At 45.2% G+C, this 19,051-nt stretch overlaps 1 protein-coding gene across 1 annotated transcript in view; it reads right to left on the minus strand.

The window, feature by feature from the left end:
- The window catches only part of ext1b (exostosin glycosyltransferase 1b), a 137,382-nt gene extending 125,991 nt beyond the window's left edge, over positions 1-11,391 (minus strand). Inside the window, exon 1 of the mRNA XM_069680964.1 lies at positions 9,572-11,391. Within this exon, the coding sequence (XP_069537065.1) occupies positions 9,572-10,515 (944 nt within the window). The 5' untranslated portion in view covers positions 10,516-11,391. The remainder of the gene's footprint in view (positions 1-9,571) is intronic.
- Positions 11,392-19,051: the final 7,660 nt, after the last annotated feature.

Here is a 19,051-nt window from a genome sequence, read left to right on the forward strand (position 1 = left end):
CTCCTTGAAGCCGTGGCCCCTTAAACGTTGAGCCATGCACACATTCTTCAGTGACATAATGCTTTTTTAAGCTATTGCCCTCTTCAACCCCCCTTTACTCCACCACCTCCTCCTCTCAGATTTCCCCCTTTTGCCAATTACTATTTAAATATGAATACCAGCGGAGGGGTTGAGTGTTTGTTTTCGCTCCTGTGGCATGAGAAGTGAAGGAGGGAGGTCAGCATGCGAGCTGACGTCAACGATCTGCCGTCCCATTGATGTGCCGTCGGTAGGTGTTTGCTAAACGACCTCTTGGGGCCATAAAACCGCCATAAAAAGTAGCTACTTCACCCCCTTCTTCCCCCAGTGGAGCTGCTGCAACGCCCCGAGGGAGTCACGGCGCTCACAGGAGGCGAGGTCCGTCCGCTACAACTGCTGACAACGCTGCTGGACCACGCTCTGCTTTCTTATTCGGAAGGAAATCTCTTAACAATGAGCTCTGCAGAGTGCATGTGTTTACTCTAAAGTGTGTCAGAGTCTACGGCAGATATAGGCCAGAGTTTCTGCCCACTGCCCCTTAGTGATGCGATGACTGTGGTCAGGTGCTCCACAGCCCGGGGAGCACAGTCATTCAGGAAGAGGGACAAATCCCCTGGAGCACTAGGACCAGCGGCAAGCCCCCCCGCTCCCTCTTTAAACACACACCCTGACCGCTCATGCACTGACGAACCCTACACTCTGCAGTTTAGTAGCTGAAGATAACAGGCATGTAACTACAGCCTAATTCACTCATAGTGAAACCAACTGGTCAAACAAGCAAACAAGGAAGCTTGAAAGGAGGTCAAAAGTGTTCAGACATCAGACCCGTGCATGGAGCTGAATGATGATTCATTTCTTACAGTACAGTTTGCATAGAAAGTTAACTTTTCTCCAACTTACCTTTAAAAAAATAATGTGGCCTCATAAACAAGCAGCTGCACCATTCCATTTGATTTTCTTCACCTAGAAACCCCATCAATTAGAGATTATGTTTGGTACAACTTGTTTACCATGTTGACCCGCCAAATCAGGACTGGAGTTGGCAGTATCTCAAACCTGCAATAACTGATTTTTTTTTCTTTGTTGTTCTTAAAACAACATCAACCTTCAAATTCAGCTTTTACACTTTTACAGTTGCTTATTTACACTTTGACCAGACCCACAGCAACATTTGTATTCAGGCATGGTGGTGCTTTTTGGCATGCTCTCTACTTTCGGCCTTACACGAGTCTCCGCTAACTCCCGAGGGAGATGTCTGGCTCTTACTCTTGAGTTGCTACATTCCCAAGTTTATTCAGCAGGTAGTTGCTAACTTTTTCTGGTTGACCTTAGCTTCTAAGTCGGGTCCAGTGTAGGACGATCACCTCATGGCTTCTGTCATTATTGATTAAACTAAACTTAAATATCTTCAAATTACTTCTATAGCCCAACTCGTCATTTGTGATTATTAATAAGTAGAGATAGACCGTTTTTTTTTCAGGGCCGATACCGATACCGATTATTAGTAGTCAAGGAGGCCGATAACCGATATTTGGAGCCGATATTTATTTGCAGTAAAAGTGAAAATATTGGCGTCAAAACTTTGAATAATACAAACTCCAACACTTAACTTTGTTTAAATGCATTTAAGCATATGTTTATTAAACAAACAAACAAAAAGCGCAGGGAGTTCCCAGGGTCAGCAGCATCTCTTATAAAGTTAACTGAAAATTTAAATAAATAAATAAATAACTTCCTGAAGTTTTATAAAGTAAATAAAACTAAGAAATTAACTTTCTCCTCTCCGCCGTGTGTGTGAGCACTCTGCATGCACAGCTTTCACTGCTGATTGGCTGTTACCCATGCCATTGGCTCTGCGTGTAACCAATCAGTGCTGCGTGTGGGACAATGCTGGAGACAGAGTAGTGACTGCAGAGCGAGAGGCGCGGCTGCATCAAAGCCAAAATAACCCAGTTTTAAATTGATCTCTTATCGGCCGCCGGATTAAAAAAATTAAAAGGCCGATGCCGATATGCGTCAAAATGCCGAATATCGGCTCCGATAATCGGTCTATCCCTATTAATAAGACAGAAAAGCATAAAACCCTTACATGTAAGAGGGTGGAACTAGTAAATGTTTTACATACTGGCTTCAAAACTGAGTAAAACTATTATTAAATGATTAAAATACTTAGGAATTCAATTTCTTTCAATCCACTAATTATTGCCTTTCTAGTCCAGTGGGTTTGTACGAGATTTTTTTGGTAAAACAGCTGAGCTGAGAGCAGTGAGAGTGATCAAAACTGGAAAACACAGGCCGTAGAGCCAAAACAGCTGAGCTGAAGGATGACACAGCACTAAACAGCTAGGGGGGAAATTACTCTGAACAGTTCTCCCTGTGTTTATCACATCAAGGGACAAAACTTTCAGAAACCACAAAGTCTAGTTATCCATGGTTAATGTGTGAATAATCATTACTGCAGCTTTCCTCAGTTCTTAGCCTGGCAGAATTAGATACAAGACTTTGTGGGTTTTAAAAACCAAAGACGGAAGACAAACAAGTGTTGGTTCTCAGCTTAAGTCAGATACGCATAGGTTAAAAATAAAAGTACTAAATCCACGGGGCCGATGGCAAAACTGTGCAGCAGCTGAACGTGGGAATGTTGGAATGATGGAGTTTGCTCAGAGCGGCGTTGCCCCCTGTCTCAGCTTGCCCCGTGCCACACAGAGGAGAGGTTGTTTTTTTTTTTTAAATAGAGATGTCAGGACGGATCGTGTTCCCCAAACCTGCAGACAGCCGCCACATCCTCCCTCTGCAGAGAATTTAATGAGCAGCCAATCACGCGTCTGCTCTCATCATCACTCCCTGCCTCAGCCAGTCACGTACCTGTCGAGTTTAATTGAGTTCACAAGGAACCAATCAGATTCCTTCTCTCGTTCTGCGCCGTCAGAGCAGCTACTCTCCTACCTGTCAGCCTGCAAACTTTGTACATCACTGCAGCAGCGTGAGAGCGCTTCAGGAGTGACGGAAAAACTACTTCACGCATGTTTCTCATTAATTCATCCCTTGGAAACGTTTCCTGACAGTCCAGGGAAGGAAAAGCATTTTGATGCCTTTTATTCCTCGCTCTTTCAATTAGCGCTACCGCAGCACAACAAGCCTCCTGACCAGTTTTTCCCTCCAGAGTGGGAGTGAGCAGCTTTTAATGGAGGAAATGATTCCAGGGGCCGGCCCACTGCTGTGCTAATACCCTCATTGATTTTCATTTTGGGGGAACCCTCCCAGCTGATCAATCTCGCTCCGAAAACCAGCCGGCAGCTGGCCTGGGAGGGGGTGCAGGATGGTTTAACTGCACTGTCTGATTCAACGTGTGTGTGCTGAGTTCATGTCCACCCCCCTGCCCCCAGCTTCCTTCTCTCAGCCCCCCATTCTCCTCTCTTCCTCCACCGCCGTCGCCACCACCTCTGAGGCCAGGGGCGGCTTGGCTGTGCGGGTAATCCTTCAATGAATGTGGGTCAGCGAGCGGGGCTTTGCCTTCGTCACTCAGCGAGGGGACAGACAGCGAGGTCATGACCCCGGTCATCCTGCGTGCACACACACACACACACATACGCTCGTGTTCACACACCCACGCACGAAGACAAAGACCCAAACACAACAGACACACACACACTCACAAACAAAAAGACATGCATGGGTGAGCAGCCACACACGGACAAAACTCACACAGACCAAAACAAGCAGCAACACAAACTTGGAATACAATTGAGCGGATCTGAGAGCGATGGACGGGAAATATGTGATTGGTAACTGATCAGCTTTAACAGTACGAGTCATTTTTTAAGCTAAAATGCCAAAACTTCTCTTGTGACAACACCTCAAATGTGAAAATCTTCGGTTTGAATCTCACAGTTTGCTCAGGACTGTCGCATTCTGGAAAGTTGATGGAAAATGTTTAAATTTTTTGCTAACTTTCCGTAGAACAAACACTAACATTGTAAGTTTTCCTTATTTCAGTCAACTATAAGAGTACTCAAATGAAACAGACCTCATGATTACTATATTATGAATCAACGTCAAGCCAAGCCTGAGCCTGCACTTTGTGACGTCACAAAGTGCAGCGTGTAGAAAAAACTGTGTGAAACCTGGCGTTCACAGCCGCCTGCAGACGGAGCTGAGAAGCCTGGGGATTACTCCAACATACTTTTAGCTACGGATTTGAAACTTCACCCACGTTTAGTCTGGACACCCAACAATGCAACATATGTTTTAAAATGTGAAACAGCATAATACCACCTCTTTAAAAAAAACAATGTCGATATGGTAGAATTGACAACACTTGTAATGAAGTAATTTACCAAACGTCGGCTTGTTTTTCCCTCTTAAATGTGACGATTTGCAGTTTTCTCTCTGTTATATGTCACTGTAAATTGAATGAGACTGTTTTAAACCTATAATTGAAGACTTAACCTCAGCCTGTATCAACTTTACTTTATTTCTCTCTCAGGCCTTAAGCTGAAAATCTCAGAAAAGTTACTGTCATTAGTTTCAGTCCAAAAAAAGTCTGGTTTTCTGAAAATGTTACAAAGTTCAGCTCTTGCTCAAGTTTATCGCCAGAAACTGTGACAGCTGAGACAATGCCAGCCAGGCAGCGGAGGCAGCAGAAACCCTCCGTGTTGACTTCTCTCCTGTGACGCTGACACACTGACTCGTCCCAGAAAACACAAAATGAGGCTAAAACAACTCAAACACGCAAACGAGACAGCTGAAACGAGCAAAGAGAGACAGAGAGTGAGAGTTACTGCTGAGAGGATGCGAGACGGATAAACAGGCTGATAAGATAAAACAACAAACAGAGGTTTTATCTAGTTACAGGATTAAATCTGTCTCTTACACACACGCACACACCCAAATATCAAAGAGTGCTAATTAAGCCGCACCGCATTCAAACTTATTATCCCGCACATCATTAACATTCTACATCACGAGCTCGGGACTTTATCTAAGAGAGAGCAGGCAATCATGAAATATTCATGATTTATTAATCTGAACACAGAAAAACAAACAATGGCAACCCGGGGAGTGTGACACCCTCTCCTGCCAAACAGCAGAGGAGCGACACGACTGCGTTTGCTTCTCGCTCAGCACTCCAAATCTCCAAGAGGACGACGTCGCCGCGCTGGCATTCAGGTGAACGCCGCTAATTCCCACTCATAATGGTGTTTTAGTGAGATAAGGTGGAGAGGAAGTGTTGCTGGTTTTCTTCTCTTGGCCCAGATCTGCTTCTGCCGCTCAGTCTGTGGCGTTGTGTCAACAAAATGTCAACCGCCGCGCCGTCATTAAAGGGGAAAAAAAACAGAGGGAAATGGAAATGTGGCGGGGAGCCATCTCGAGCCAAATCACATCAGTGTTTCCATGTCGTTCTGATAAAGAGGGGGGAGGAGGGAGGGAGGGGAGAGGAGGAGGAAGTAGGAAAGCAAAAGGAGGGAAGGAAAGGGGAAGAAGATACTAAATACGAGAGGACGGTTGGATTCTTCCTCTCACGCTTTGGAGAGAATTTCTCGAGTGGGAAATTTTCTGCTGATGACACAGTTGTGGAAATGAAAACGCCGCGGCGCTCGGTTGATGTTACCGTCATTGACTCCTAATGGGAAAAAAAAAAAAACACTGCCCGCGCAATTTTCTGAACTCTCCATTTCTTTTATCCCAACTCACGCTCTACACCGCACACTATTATCACTCAATCTCACACCCACTTGCTCTTCTTCTTCTCCTCCTACATCTCCTCTTGACTTTCTCATTCTCTAAATCTCTCCCTCTCTCCGCTGCCCTCCCTTCCTCCCTCTTGCAGTTTTCAAGTCCCCCGGGTGACCTTGAGCGGCAGCTGCCAGTGAAGTAGCCAAAGTACAAAGTCAATACGAGCCAACAAAGCTGGTTAAGTATTAAATGGGGGATGATGACGCTGCTGTTAGCCGGGCAAAGGCTCAACAAAGAGAAAATAAAAGGAATATGTGCACTCGGACTTTAATGGAACACTCAATAGTAATGATGGTGTACTTTGAGCAATTGACTGGAGATATTAGATGAGATTTGATCTCTGCTTTTGATCTTTGCACGATAATCTACTCTCCAGTGGGATGGGGAGCACTTAGAGAACTTACAAGCTTGATCTGATGTTATATGAAGTAAGTGTGTCACTGTGGGCTGAATCAGAGGGACTTTCCATTTTAGGTGACATAAAGAAGAAAGATCCTCGCCTGAAGTGACTCGTCACTGAAACAGGAAGTAACTGGTCACCAACTTTGACTTCCTATTAAAAAGAAATGAGAACTCTGCTTCCCATAACTGAAATTGCAACGATTGAAACAGGAAATATGACAGATCTCGTCAGCAGTGCGCCAGTGAAGAAGGTTTAGTCACCAGAAGGCAAAACATTACTGCAAAATCCTACAAAAAAAACGTGACAATTTTCAATTGTGGAGCCCGTAATAGCCTTTTTCTGTCCTCTCCCGGGATCATTGTCGAGAAGGCCTAAAAAGTCAGTGGATAATGTAGCAGTGAATGGGGCCTTTCATCAGCGCTAGGCCGTGGAAGTGGACCGGAGTGACTTCAATTGAAAGGTATTGCAAGAAGAAAATCAATTGAATAAATGTGCGGAGCCAGAACGCGGGGCTTTTGTGTGTGCGTGGGAGATGGTTCAGGTGCCTATATACCGGCTCCCAGGCTGCCCTCCTGCTGCTGCATTCCTTTGCAGAGCAGCATTCCTCTAAAAGGCAGCAGGGTCAAAGGTCAGGAGGCGAAGATGAGCCCGGAGTCCTGCAGCACCAGACTTCAGAGTGTATGTACGTAAACACCTGCGTGGATAAAGCCTGTTGTATGCTTTCTTTACAGTTCAGAGTGCGTCAGGCTGCATTCAAAGAGCATCCAGGTCTGTACATACACTGTACAGCCTTGGCAGTGCTCCCTCCTCCAACGCCAACAGCTGCTCAGACACGTGTGTGCATTCCTGAATCTGCACCACAGAGTCCCCGCAAGGCATCGCCTGTCCGCCCCCAGACTGTGGAAACCGAGGGCCGACAACACCGGCCCGCCGCATATAGATCCATTTACCTGAGAGAGCTGACATCAGGAGTTTTTGCAAAGCGGGCTGGCACCCAAAGGGGCTCTAAATAAGATTAAAATGAAAGGCATCCGTTTGATTAAATTCAAACAGGCTGCTAAATAATAACAGGGGAAAATGCTTTCAATTTATTGCTTTCATAATGCTGCCAAATGCTGAAGTATCCAAACTCTAGTTATAACTAACAAAATCAACTCTAAAACAGGAGACAGTCAGAAATGCTTGGTGAAAATCCCAGAGTCATGCGGCATGACAAGCAAAAGAAAACCGCACACTACACAATCTATAAGAGTAAAAATGACATTGGATTTGTTGAGTTTTAGCAGCGACAGAAATCAAATGTATCGATGCTGAGAGAAATAGCCAAAAGGCAGCCGTATTGATGGAAGTAAATCAGCCATGGTGAGACGCACTACGATGGAAAGAGTGGGCAGTGAAAGCTCCGGTGATCAGCTGATTACGGCGCAGAGACGTTCCCTAAGACAGAGACACCTCTGGGAAAAACCAGGCCCGATCCGATGGGAAACTGAGGCGGGCTTTCCAGAGACGACTGGAATGCCAGATAATGGATGACATATCTCTCCAGGTGACACCGAGCCCAAGGCATCCAGGGAGACAGCCAGGGAGTGTGTGTGTGTGTGAGGGGAAAAAAGGATGACGAATGGATAGACAAGTGCATGCTTGTGAAGTTTTCTTAGAGCCCCTTTTTTTGCTTTATAAGTTTGTGTGAGAGGAGCTGGAGGTTTTCAAGTTCACTTCAAGTTCAAGAAGTCACTTCCTCCTTCAAAGAAAGACGGTTAAAGATCTTCCCTCACTGCTGCTTTTTATCTCTTTCTGATTGGTTCAATTGAAATATGTGTAGTTTAACTTTCCAGGTCTGTCCTTCCCCTAACCTTGACAGAGTGTTCACAAGTAGGCCTTAACAAACTCGCAACGAACAGTGTCGACAAGTGCTGTTATCACATGCCGGAGTTTATCCAGGCTTTACAGAGGCAGAGCATCCACAGGTTTATAAACGCACATCAAACCGATGTCACTCACACAAGTGAACCCGACAGCCGAGTTCGCAAAGTAATCCTGCTACTGCAAACACAAAACCACCGCCCTCCATATTAAAACATACCAAGCATTCAAAATACAGCTGTTCATCCCAAGGGTGGAATCATTAATTACCACCTTGACAAAAGTGAGACCTCCAAAATTAGCGGTAATCAGCTGTCCCTGGAGGCTGAGTGGAAAAAAAATAGCACCAACTCCTGGAAATGAAGGTGATAATTAACCCGTTTATGTGACTGATTTATTCGCACTGAATCACATCATAATTCAACACGCTTACGTAAACTAACCTGCGTGCACTTTTCATAGGAGGCAAGTGTTTTGTCAAGACAAGGTCGCCATGGAAATAATACAAATTTCAGTGTTAAAAAAATTAAAAGTTCCCACCGTTGACTTTCACTAAATTTGCACTAAGTGCAGGCTGCAAATCAAACGTGTCAGTGCATATCCTGGTGGGAGGCTGCAGTGCTCCCATGAAGTGAGAAGGTGGTGGTGAATTCCTTCATAGGAAAGGAGGGAGGAAGAGGAGGGGGTGTCCGGAGAGCTAATAGACTGGCTGGAACTCTTTTACAGCATGCTTGAAAGGGAGCAAAGAGGTGGAGTGAAGGGTAAAACGCAGTCATGTGGAGGGGCATAAAAAGGTTGGTTAACTGTGGGCTGAGGTTTGGGATCTTTATAAAACTTGTTGATTGAGTTTTATACGTCCTCGTGATTTATAAGTCTGTATTTTAAGGATGGAGGTACTGATTTGTCAGTGTACAGGATATAAATGGACCCACATACACACACAACGAAACACGCTCACACTCTGTGCGTCAAAGCAAAGAGTGCTCTTTATCAGGATGTGTGTGACCGACAGGTATCTTTATCTCTTACTGTCTTGTTATAATTACACAAATTTAGCTGGTAATAGTCCATATTTGACTTGGAGGACCACTGAACTCCAGAACATACAAGTGTTGTAATTCCTTCCTCCTTAATTTCTTCTTCTGTGGTATTTATTATCAATTCAATCTACCACCTTCCATCGCCCCTTTGCATTGATTTCCTGAATGAGAGGTGGGTGTTGCTTATTTTAGCTAATTTAAAATCCCAATCCATCCCCTTATTTATCATATTGTATTGTTTATATTTTAATGTCCCAAGATGTAAAACTGTCTGTACCAACCTGTCATTGTGTAAGTTTAATTGAACTGGCGCTGAAAATTAGTTTTTTGTGACTTATTGCAGCTAGCTTAAAGTTACGGCAAACTAAGCTAACTTCCGTTTTGTGGGTTTTTTTATGTGCGTATGAGCTGGAGCTTAACGCAGAAATGATTTCTTGCGTAAAAAGTCCAGGAGAGTTAAAAAGAACATATTTTCAGTTAACAGTTATTCACTTAAGTAAGGCTAACTTACTTGTCATACTCCGCGTTGTCCTTGTCACAGCGCGCGTCCTTGTGCTTCTGCCAGTCCTTGCCGTGCTTGCAGGTGGTGAGCAGCACCACATCCTCCGCGTTGTGGACGTGATGTAAGGCATTCCTGGTGTCCGAGCCGATACCTGTCAGGTAGCGCTTCCCCTTGAACACCAGCATGTATTTTCTAAAAGGCGGGATGGAGTTGTACTTTAGGTACCCCCTCTCTCCTCCGGTCCTCGGGTGCTCCTTGGAGAAAAGGGGGATGGACACGTCGAAGTTGGGCCTGAAGTTCTCGGTGCTGATGCTGGCTTTGGCCAACATGGCCTGGCCAATGTCGAAGCCCAGGTCTTCCGTGTAGTCCGGCCACGTCCCCGAGTACAAGTTAAATATGAGGTGGTTCCTGCCGTCGTTCCACAGAGGCAGGTTCTGGACCTTGGTTTTCAGGTTGTGGACGTATTGCGGGGACAGCTGGTCCCGGTCCAGAGTGTCCAGACTCAGGACGAACAGACACGCCTGTCCGGGGTCCGAGGTGTAAAACCTGGACCCCTCAATGGTGGATAAAATATTCTGATAACTCTCTGAGATCTTCTCCCCCTTCTGCTGCGGGTAAACATAAACTTTGAATCCGTTCTTCTGACACTGAGAGAAATCAAAGCAGGAGTCCATGCGGCACCGTTTGCCTTTGTAAACACTCGTGTTGACGTCCCTCTTCTGCCTCGGAGATATGTGCAGGTTGTACTCCTCGGTGTCCGTCTGATCCCAGGGCAGGAAAAGGTGTAAAGGGTCCGAGAAGTGGGGCCAGGGCTGCTCGGGCCGGTACCCGTTCCGGCTGCGGTCATGCCGGCTCCTGCTCGCCGCTGGAAGCTGAACCCCTGCGAGGTAGAAGAGAAGCACTAGACATGCACCGGCGGAGAGCAGGATCAGGTAGCGTTTTTTGGCCTGCATGTGTCCTGGGAACAGGGGTGAGTTGTTTAGGAATAAGAAATGTAAAGTAGCCCGAAGTTAGGCTCTCACCAACCCCGGCTACACCGCTCCATCCTCCGGCAGCCTTCACAGATCCCCAACCCCCCTTCTGCGTATTCGGTTCCCAAATCCAGCAATTGATCCAGTGCATGTGGGCGATTTTAAAAGTGTTTTCCCGTTCTCCCTCTGCTGTAGAGTTTCACCATATCGCACAGCGCATACAGCGGGGCTTGGGTGCACCTAAGAAGCCCAGCTCTGCCCGGACCCTCTCGGACACAATCACATGCAGAGACTCGCTTCCCCTGCGCTTCTTCTCGCCCTCATTCAGACTGCCTGTGTCGGGCTATTCAAATGGAAACTGTCCGGCAGCCGTCTGGGAACTCTCTCCCCCCGGCTAAACAGCGGCAGGGGTCCCCGAGGCTCTCCCAGACGGAAAGGAAAGGTATACCCCGGTTTGGATGTTAAACTCGGTTACACATTGACCAGGGGGTGTGAAAAATCCCCGTCGGTGTAGCTGCCGCGTCGGATCCAGACGCCTCGGGTTTAATTCGCCCTATTCCTCCTCTTTTATCACTCCATGGTCCCGTGTGAAGAGAAGCAAAAAAACGCGGAGGGAAGCGTCGTAGCGCAGGAGCTGCTCAGCGGTGCAACTGTAACCTGACGAATCCCTGCATTTCTCTTCTTATTTCTTACAAGCTCCCCTCATAGCCTCATACGCGCTGATTTACAATAAAAAGCAGATCGGCGGGCAGCCACGCAGCAGGGGAAGTTATCCGGTCGATACGAGGCAAACAAACGCTCACCTCTCACTGAGCAAATAGCTGAGAAAATGTTCAAAAAGACGGGATTCCTTGATCCTAGTGTCCAATTACCGAGTGCTCAGTTGTTCCGATTGTTAGTCAGTAACATTCCAATCCCGACACGACGGCAGCTGACGTGACGTCCCATCGATGCGCATGGGAGCCGCTGATTGGTCCGTCTGTGGGAACGGAAGAGGCGGGACTTGGAGAAATGCACCCATTCATAACCGGAGTCCTCCGCATGTGCGAATCATCTAATTGTGAGCCTGTGGAAGTAGTTTGGTGATGAGCCAGAGAGTAAAGCAGCTTCAGTTGAGAGGACTGACACTGATCACAAGTTGTATTCTGACTGTATTCGGGCTGAACTTGTTTGCACTCAATACAGCTGCAGCAAACACACACAGTGACATTTCCTTCAATTCCTCGTACTCATAACTCACACATTACCCAGAGATTTTCATTATGTATACCAAATCTGCTTCTTTATTTACCCACTCGTTTCCATTTTATTGTTAATGTATCAACAGAAGATTATTTTTGGGATAACTTAGAACTGATATTTACAATCTCTCTTACCTAAATGTAAAATATCCCTTATCGTATTGCAATAAAGAGTCTAAAAAATCTGAAACCAATATTTTGTAATTAACACTTTCTGTCCATTTTGTTTGTATAGCCTATATATGAACCAACAAAATACACAGTATAAGTTAACAGTTTACTTTCATTTTCAACTCAGAAGAAGCACAACAGTATACAATTGACTTATTTATTTTTATTAATGAATTTTGAAAATGATTCACTTTATTTCTTTCTCTGACAGTGTGAGAAAGTTCTGGAGGAACTGTTTAAAGTATCGTATTTGTTGACATTCTTTGCCTTTAATGGATGCCTTCCAGGACAGGCTTGAATCAAACTGGAACATTGCGGTCACATGTTATTGTGTCCCAGCCACCAGGACGCCCCCACCAAGTCTTTTTCGGCCCTGCTGATTTGTATAGTCTGTTGTCAGACGGTTTTTCTTGAATCACTAACCCACAGTCCCGACTGGGTAAAGAGAATGAAAGCCACAAGAGTCAGATAAGCCCTGCATGATTTACCTGGAACATGTTGTAACACTGATATCTCCCACAGGATTAACCTTAAATGAATGATGTCATTGTTAACTTCTAACAAAAACTTATAAAGTATTAAATAAGTTTGGGTGTGAAGACATCTAATGACACAAGTTGTTGGAGTATCAACTGCAGGCTAAAGTTTTCTCATATCCACTAACAAACCAAAGTGACACAGCAGAGGCCACCGGCTTGACAAGGAAATTAATAGCAGAGGAGTGGCCCTCGCTGAGTGTCACCATGCCTCATAAGCCCGCATAATCCTCCCCACTGCCATTTGGTGGCACAACACTCGGGTGGGTGAAGAGGCCATCCTCATTTTTTATCGGCCAATTAGCTCAGAAGAGGGGGACTAATTAGCCGGGCTGGCTGGGAGACAGGCCAGGATCCTGTGGTTGGCCAGCGCTCATCGTCGGAATATGCTCGGTGATGAAGAGGCCTGGGTGCTGTTCCAGAGGGCTGCTCCTGTCTCTGTGCTTGTCCTGCTTAATCCAACGCTGGGAAAACTTTTGTTGACTGCAAGGAAAGTGAGAATCCTGAATTATCTGTCTATGGCGGTTTTGCACCCCAAAAACAGCTTCTTGTAGCCTTATATTGACTCATTAGTTTCTAACTATGAGAATCTTAAAGTCTCTGGAATCATATATGCATATATGATATCAAATGTGACTCTTAAGCCTCCATCATCTCTCTAACAATGACATCTGCCTGGCTCCACACAAAGCGGTGGCGGCTGTGATAATCAGCAAAGTCCAGCTTCAAACACTTGAGTCAGAATCGGAAGAGAAAGCAGAAGCCCTTACATCTGCAAATATTCGCTTAATTGGTCACTGAATGTTGTTATGAATTGCTTTGCTAGCCATAGTTAGCTCCGATGACCCTATTTGTTCTCAAAGCCATTAAGGCTATGCTAAATGATTGCTCTTTAGCGGCACCTCGTGGCATTTTGTCCTCCTCCCCAGGCGGAAAATAGATCATCAACGGCCTTCGCTGAACTCCTGCAGCTGAAAATAGACAACCACGGCCGACAATCAGAATCTGAAGGAGTGAATTCTTGGCTAACAGACATGCTAACACTGGAGGAGCTGGTTTAGTTCGGTTGGTAGAGCGGGCGCCCCACGTACAGAGGCTATATTCCTCGACGCACTGATCGCAGATTCGACTCCCGGTCTGCTGATCATTTGGTGCACGTCGTCCCCAACTCTCTACTTCAGCTGTCCTATCAATAAAGGCAAAAAGCCCAAAAAAATCTTTTTAAAAAGGAGGGTTACAGAAAACTAGAATGGCAGTATTTTCAAATTTGGATTGAAACTAATTTCTAATCATTTTTATATGCTTACTTTTTTGTACATAAAGCACTAAATTACATAAATATAAGAAATTTTGGATTGCTTTAACTCCGCTGATGAAAAAGCCTGAAACAGACAAACTTCCCTCCACTGCCAGTCTTTAGAGGATCTTGCTTTTGTTTATGCCTGGGGGACTTTGCTCTTAATTGCTTGCAACTCTAATGGGACAAATGTCTCGTTGCTAAATGACTCTGGAAAGCAGAAGCGTGTTAACCAGAGGAGATGGTGTAATCTGAGTAAAGTTGTTCTCTTGAAAAATGCTCCTGTCTGTTTAATGTATTGCAGGGTTGTTCACATCATTAAGTATTTGCCCTGATTGCAGGTGAGAAAAAGAGACACGGTTGAGCTCTAAAAGAGACTGCAGTGTTAACCGCTGCACCATCAAAGGCACCATATACCTCGAGTTTATCCCCCTGTATCCCGACGGTTTCTGAACACTGCAGAGCTGTGTGGTCTCTCCAAGACAGCGGTGAGGACTGGGAGTCATTCCAGGGAGCTTCACCACACTCCACTCCTTCATCCTGACTTGTGTACACTTCTAATATTTCCCACCCTAGAAAAATTCCCCCTCTTCAATCACACTGCCGTCTCTCTTCTTCACAGCACTGTAGCAAGTCTGAGATAGCCGAAATCCAAGCTAGCTGTGATATCTCAGAAGCTGGTCTAAGCAAGATTGTTATGTAAAACACCCCCCTGTTTTATCTGCCAAAATCAAGCAGTCGGTTTGAAATAGAGAAGAGCATCATTATGCTGCATTCTCCCTTTCTGCCCAGATTAAATGCTGCTGTCAGCATGAATGAACAGGGATTTGGCATTTGTGCTACAGCAAGTGACACATTGTAACATACATGGGAAAAAGTCACTGCTCTTATTGCTCTCCTTGTTCCAAACAAAGATGGCAGCATGACATGTTTCCTCACTTGTTCTACATGAGCTAAAGTACAAAAGAATTTGCTTGTGTTTAACAAAAATGAATCTACATACTGTATGCCATACACATATATGTCTTCCTGGTTTAGTGTATACATTATGCAGCTTGAGAGATGTTATTTTTCTTGGTGGTTAGAGGACGCTTCAAGGATTCTGGATACTTAGACTCGCATGTTATGGTAATTCATTCCTGGCACAGACTTCACTCATCATAGTATAATACCCTCCAAAAGTTTTTGCGTTACTGGGTTTTTCATATGTTAGTTTCTGGTTAGCAGAAATAGTTGTTTCTGACCCTCGTGTGAACTCAAGAGAGGCAAAGGTACTCCCCGTCTTTCTCATTTTGGTCTCATTTTCACATTATTAATGAGGTAGTTTCAGCGGATTGAGTCATTCTCAGGTAGGATGCTGTCAGGATGGTTCTGCCTAAATCGAGACATCATGAAATCCTCAATTTACATATATGACACTTGGATGAATGGGACTTGGGTGACTACACTCGTACATATTTTAACACCGACATTTGTTTTCTATTTAAATAAAAAAATAATACAATAGCCACTGTCAGATGACGCAATAATCTGTTGTATGATGAGCCAGACTGATATATCGATTGACCGATATTATCGGGCCGATACTGGCCTGTCGTACATGTTTTCTGATATAATCAAAAATATAAAGTACAACACTCTTAAGCTGCTCTCCCACTGGTCAAAAAATCCTCTATCATCCGCTAACCTGCTTTTTTGCTTAATGGGAAAGGCTACAGTCGGCATTCAGACCCGGGTCAAATGACTCAGCAGTAGACCAGTAGACAGTAATGCCGATAGCTCCGATCGGCATTGATGGGAAACCCAGTGTCAACACGCTAATCTCCGCCCCCTTTCCGGCGCGATGCTATGCTCCGTCAGTAACTTCTGCGACTCCTCGTCATCTCAGCTACAAATTCCGCCCGTCTCTGTCCGAGCAGCGCTCGAACATCGTTCCAAATTTGTCGGGGCTGAGTTTGATGAACAGGCTGAATGAGTAATAGATACAATAAAGACCGAACCACCGTAACATCTTCACTGTTTACTAACCCTGTTTCGGGCACGTTTGTGACGTCAGACGGTGACGCAGCAGAAAAGAGACCGACAAAAGTATACTCCACTGGCAATGGGAACAGAGACAATCAGCATCTATAAGCAGGTCTTCCCGGGTCTGAAAAGCCTGTGTCAACATGTTAAATTTATGTGGGAAAGGGGTAATAGTCTTAAATACAAAATGCAGGCTGAAATCATCTATATCATTCCAGCTCATAAATTCACTATATCAGCCACCATATCAGTCATCAGTAAATTTTTCCCTTAAGAAATCGGTACAAATATCGGTCTTAAACTATCGGTTAGGCTGTAGTTAAATGTCTCAACTGGGTGAACAAAAAGTTCAAGTTGTTGAGTTCAGGTCAGGATCACTAGCAGATTTCCTTCAGTTCTCCTGGCACTGATAAACTGCGTGTGAAGCACTTCCCCTCAGTGACGGCAGGCAGCCATGATAAAAACTTGCAAATTCAGGCCACGGTAAACAAATACCCACGGCTGGAAGGTAATCTGTGGGTTCATGGAGTTTCAGGCAAGAGGAAGACAAAACAGCCTTTGAGAGTCTTCAGGCGGCTGCTGATCAGATAAAGTCCTCCTGGATGATGTAACAAGCTGCTCCTGCAACGACAAAGGGCATGTGTGTGTGAGTGTGAAGGTGTGCACAGACACTCGTAGCCTAATATACTGTATCTCAGGGGTGCAGTGTGTGTTTGCTTCCATGCACCTGGCTTGTGTGCACACTTGAGACTACATTCTGCTGCTTGTGTTTGGATTCAGTGTGAAAAATGAGTCGCAAATCCATATGAGTTTACTTTTATTCAAGGCTTGTGAAGTTCCTCCTTAAACCTGAGAGTGGAGTCTCGCTGATGTCAGCGTGTAATCTCTCCTGCACGGTCTCACAGGGACTGCACTCTCAACAATACCCGAATATTCAGAAAATAAGACTTTTACATGCATTCATGTGCATTTTTATCTTGTTAGCTGTGCTGCTTTTTCCCCCAGTGCTAATTCCTGCAAACATGGTGAAGATAAAAGTTGAGAGAGATGGAAATATTAACATATTGTAATGAAACGCTCGTCAAAACACTGTCCAGGTCTCAACCCGAGGCAGTGATTTAATTCTGTGTTGTCTCCTCTCAGAGCCGACAACAACCAATGACGTGGCGACAACAGGCCAGAAGTTTAGCTAAAAGAGCAAAGTGACTGATGCAGCCGTGGCAAGTGAGTGGGAGTCAATCTGGACTTTCTGTTCTCAGACAGCCAGCCTCATGGATCGCTTCAGGCTACTGAATGCTAAATGGTGTAGCCTTGGCTATCCTTTCAAAGTGCTGCTCACTCCGTGTGTGGGATGCCTAGTGATCTTCCCATTCTTTATTTATTTAAAGTGACCTTTTCGACTCCCGAGCTGAGATTGCTTTGGGCAAACTGAGCTGGGTTTAAATGTTCGGGGGTGTGGGAGGGAGGCCATCGTTTGTTGCCAGGGCCCTGAGCGAACTGCGCTGAAACTCTGCAATTTTAACCCCGCTATTCTACTGGGAAGCGCCGGCTGGCAGGCAGCAGCAAATGAAGCGTTTCAGGTTAGATGTGGTGATAGGTTTTTGTCCTCATTAAAAAGAAATCCCTGCCACTGCTTCCTCATTTGTAATCCACCGCAATTCTTTTGAGGTGGGATTTTGATTTGGGGGATTTAGATGGTGTAAGGTCACTGGAGCCAGGAGGAAAGAGGATGCGCTTTGTCTTACGCAAAGCCCTGAAAGAGCAACTTTACATGTACTTTATCCTCTCCTACTAAAGTATCGACAGCATCCCTTCTTATGAAATGTTGTAAAGTAATCCCTTCAAACACCGATTCTTGAGAACACTTGTGCCAATCACTTGAAACATCAGACCCTCCCCCCCTTCAGGGATCTGAAACATAATGAGTGTCAGTATCATTAAATCTACCGTGCTGATATTAAATCAGGATCATTCAAAGGAGCTCGTGCTGATATCATTGCTACAGAAAGTGCTGATGCTGCTGTGGGACCTGCCGGCTGCAGTACGATAGGATTTTGCATCCATTCGGAGATTCTCTAATTCCCTCTGGGACTATACAGCACAGTAATCCACTTAATTTACAATTACCCATGCAGGCCACACTCATATGGAATGATAGATGGATCCGTGTAATCCCACTGATAGAGCTGGTGAGCAAAGGAATCAGACCTTATACAATATGGTGTGATATCTATTCTTTGTCTCTATATAAAGCATGTTGTGTCTCAGCTTAGATGCACACATGTTCTCACGTATCGACAAATATATATGCCGAACGCACCCCCATGTATCCCCCCTCTGCATACAGTATGAACCTCCTCCCTGACTTTAGGCAGCAGCAGGGGTAAAGCCAGGCGGAGCAGGGTGAATGTTAATGTTTTAACTCCCCTGCCAAAGATCAGAGCAGCGCTCGCTCTCCTCGGCCCTTTGAACTCCAACACACTTTTCACTACTTCAACCTCTGTCCTCGCCTTAACGCTGCTGCTAGCTGCTGGGTGTCGGCTTTAGAAGACGGACTTATTGGCAAGAGGATTGTGAGATAGTTGGATACAAAAGGTGCTGTTCTTGCACCTGCGACCTACAGTGTACAGCCATGCTAGCAGCCGGTCGTAGCGCTTTGAGCTTCCAGGTTATATTCAAGGAGAAAGAAAACCTCATTCAAAATTCCAATTAAATTTTTAACAGTGTACTTAAAGCACTGAGGAACGGAGCCTTGTGCGCCAGAGGAATCCCTGCATATATCTAGCATAAGTCACATATTTTCTATTTTTGGTGTTTCTGTAATATTCAATGTTGCAGCCTTTAACAAACACCACTTCCCATAAGCCCCAGACATCGCAGGCCTGTTGGGGGATTTCTTTGTTTCAATGTAACATCGGTGCAGTGAGGCCTCGTTGTAATAGACACCGCAGGAGTGTCGCATCGCACTCCTTGACAACTCCTAATGGTGGAGTACATCGAGGAAAGGGGGCACTCGATGCGATTGGCTGCATCGCTCTATGTGTGATTGACTGGCGGTCAGTCCAGGGTGGAGCCCGCCTCTCGCCAAATGACAGCTGTGGTAGGCTCCAGCCCTCCTGCGAACCTGAACAGGATAAGAGTTATAGATAATATACTATACTCCATCTATAGGTACTATAATCCATCCATGTGGCTGAAAACAATTTAATTGTATCCTGATTCTTTTCCCCTGTTTTCTACTTTATATC

Source organism: Semicossyphus pulcher, unplaced genomic scaffold (genome assembly GCF_022749685.1).
Source record: "Semicossyphus pulcher isolate SPU_LCO1_2020_fin unplaced genomic scaffold, fSemPul1.0.p SCAF_5, whole genome shotgun sequence".
Lineage (NCBI taxonomy): Eukaryota > Metazoa > Chordata > Actinopteri > Labriformes > Labridae > Semicossyphus > Semicossyphus pulcher.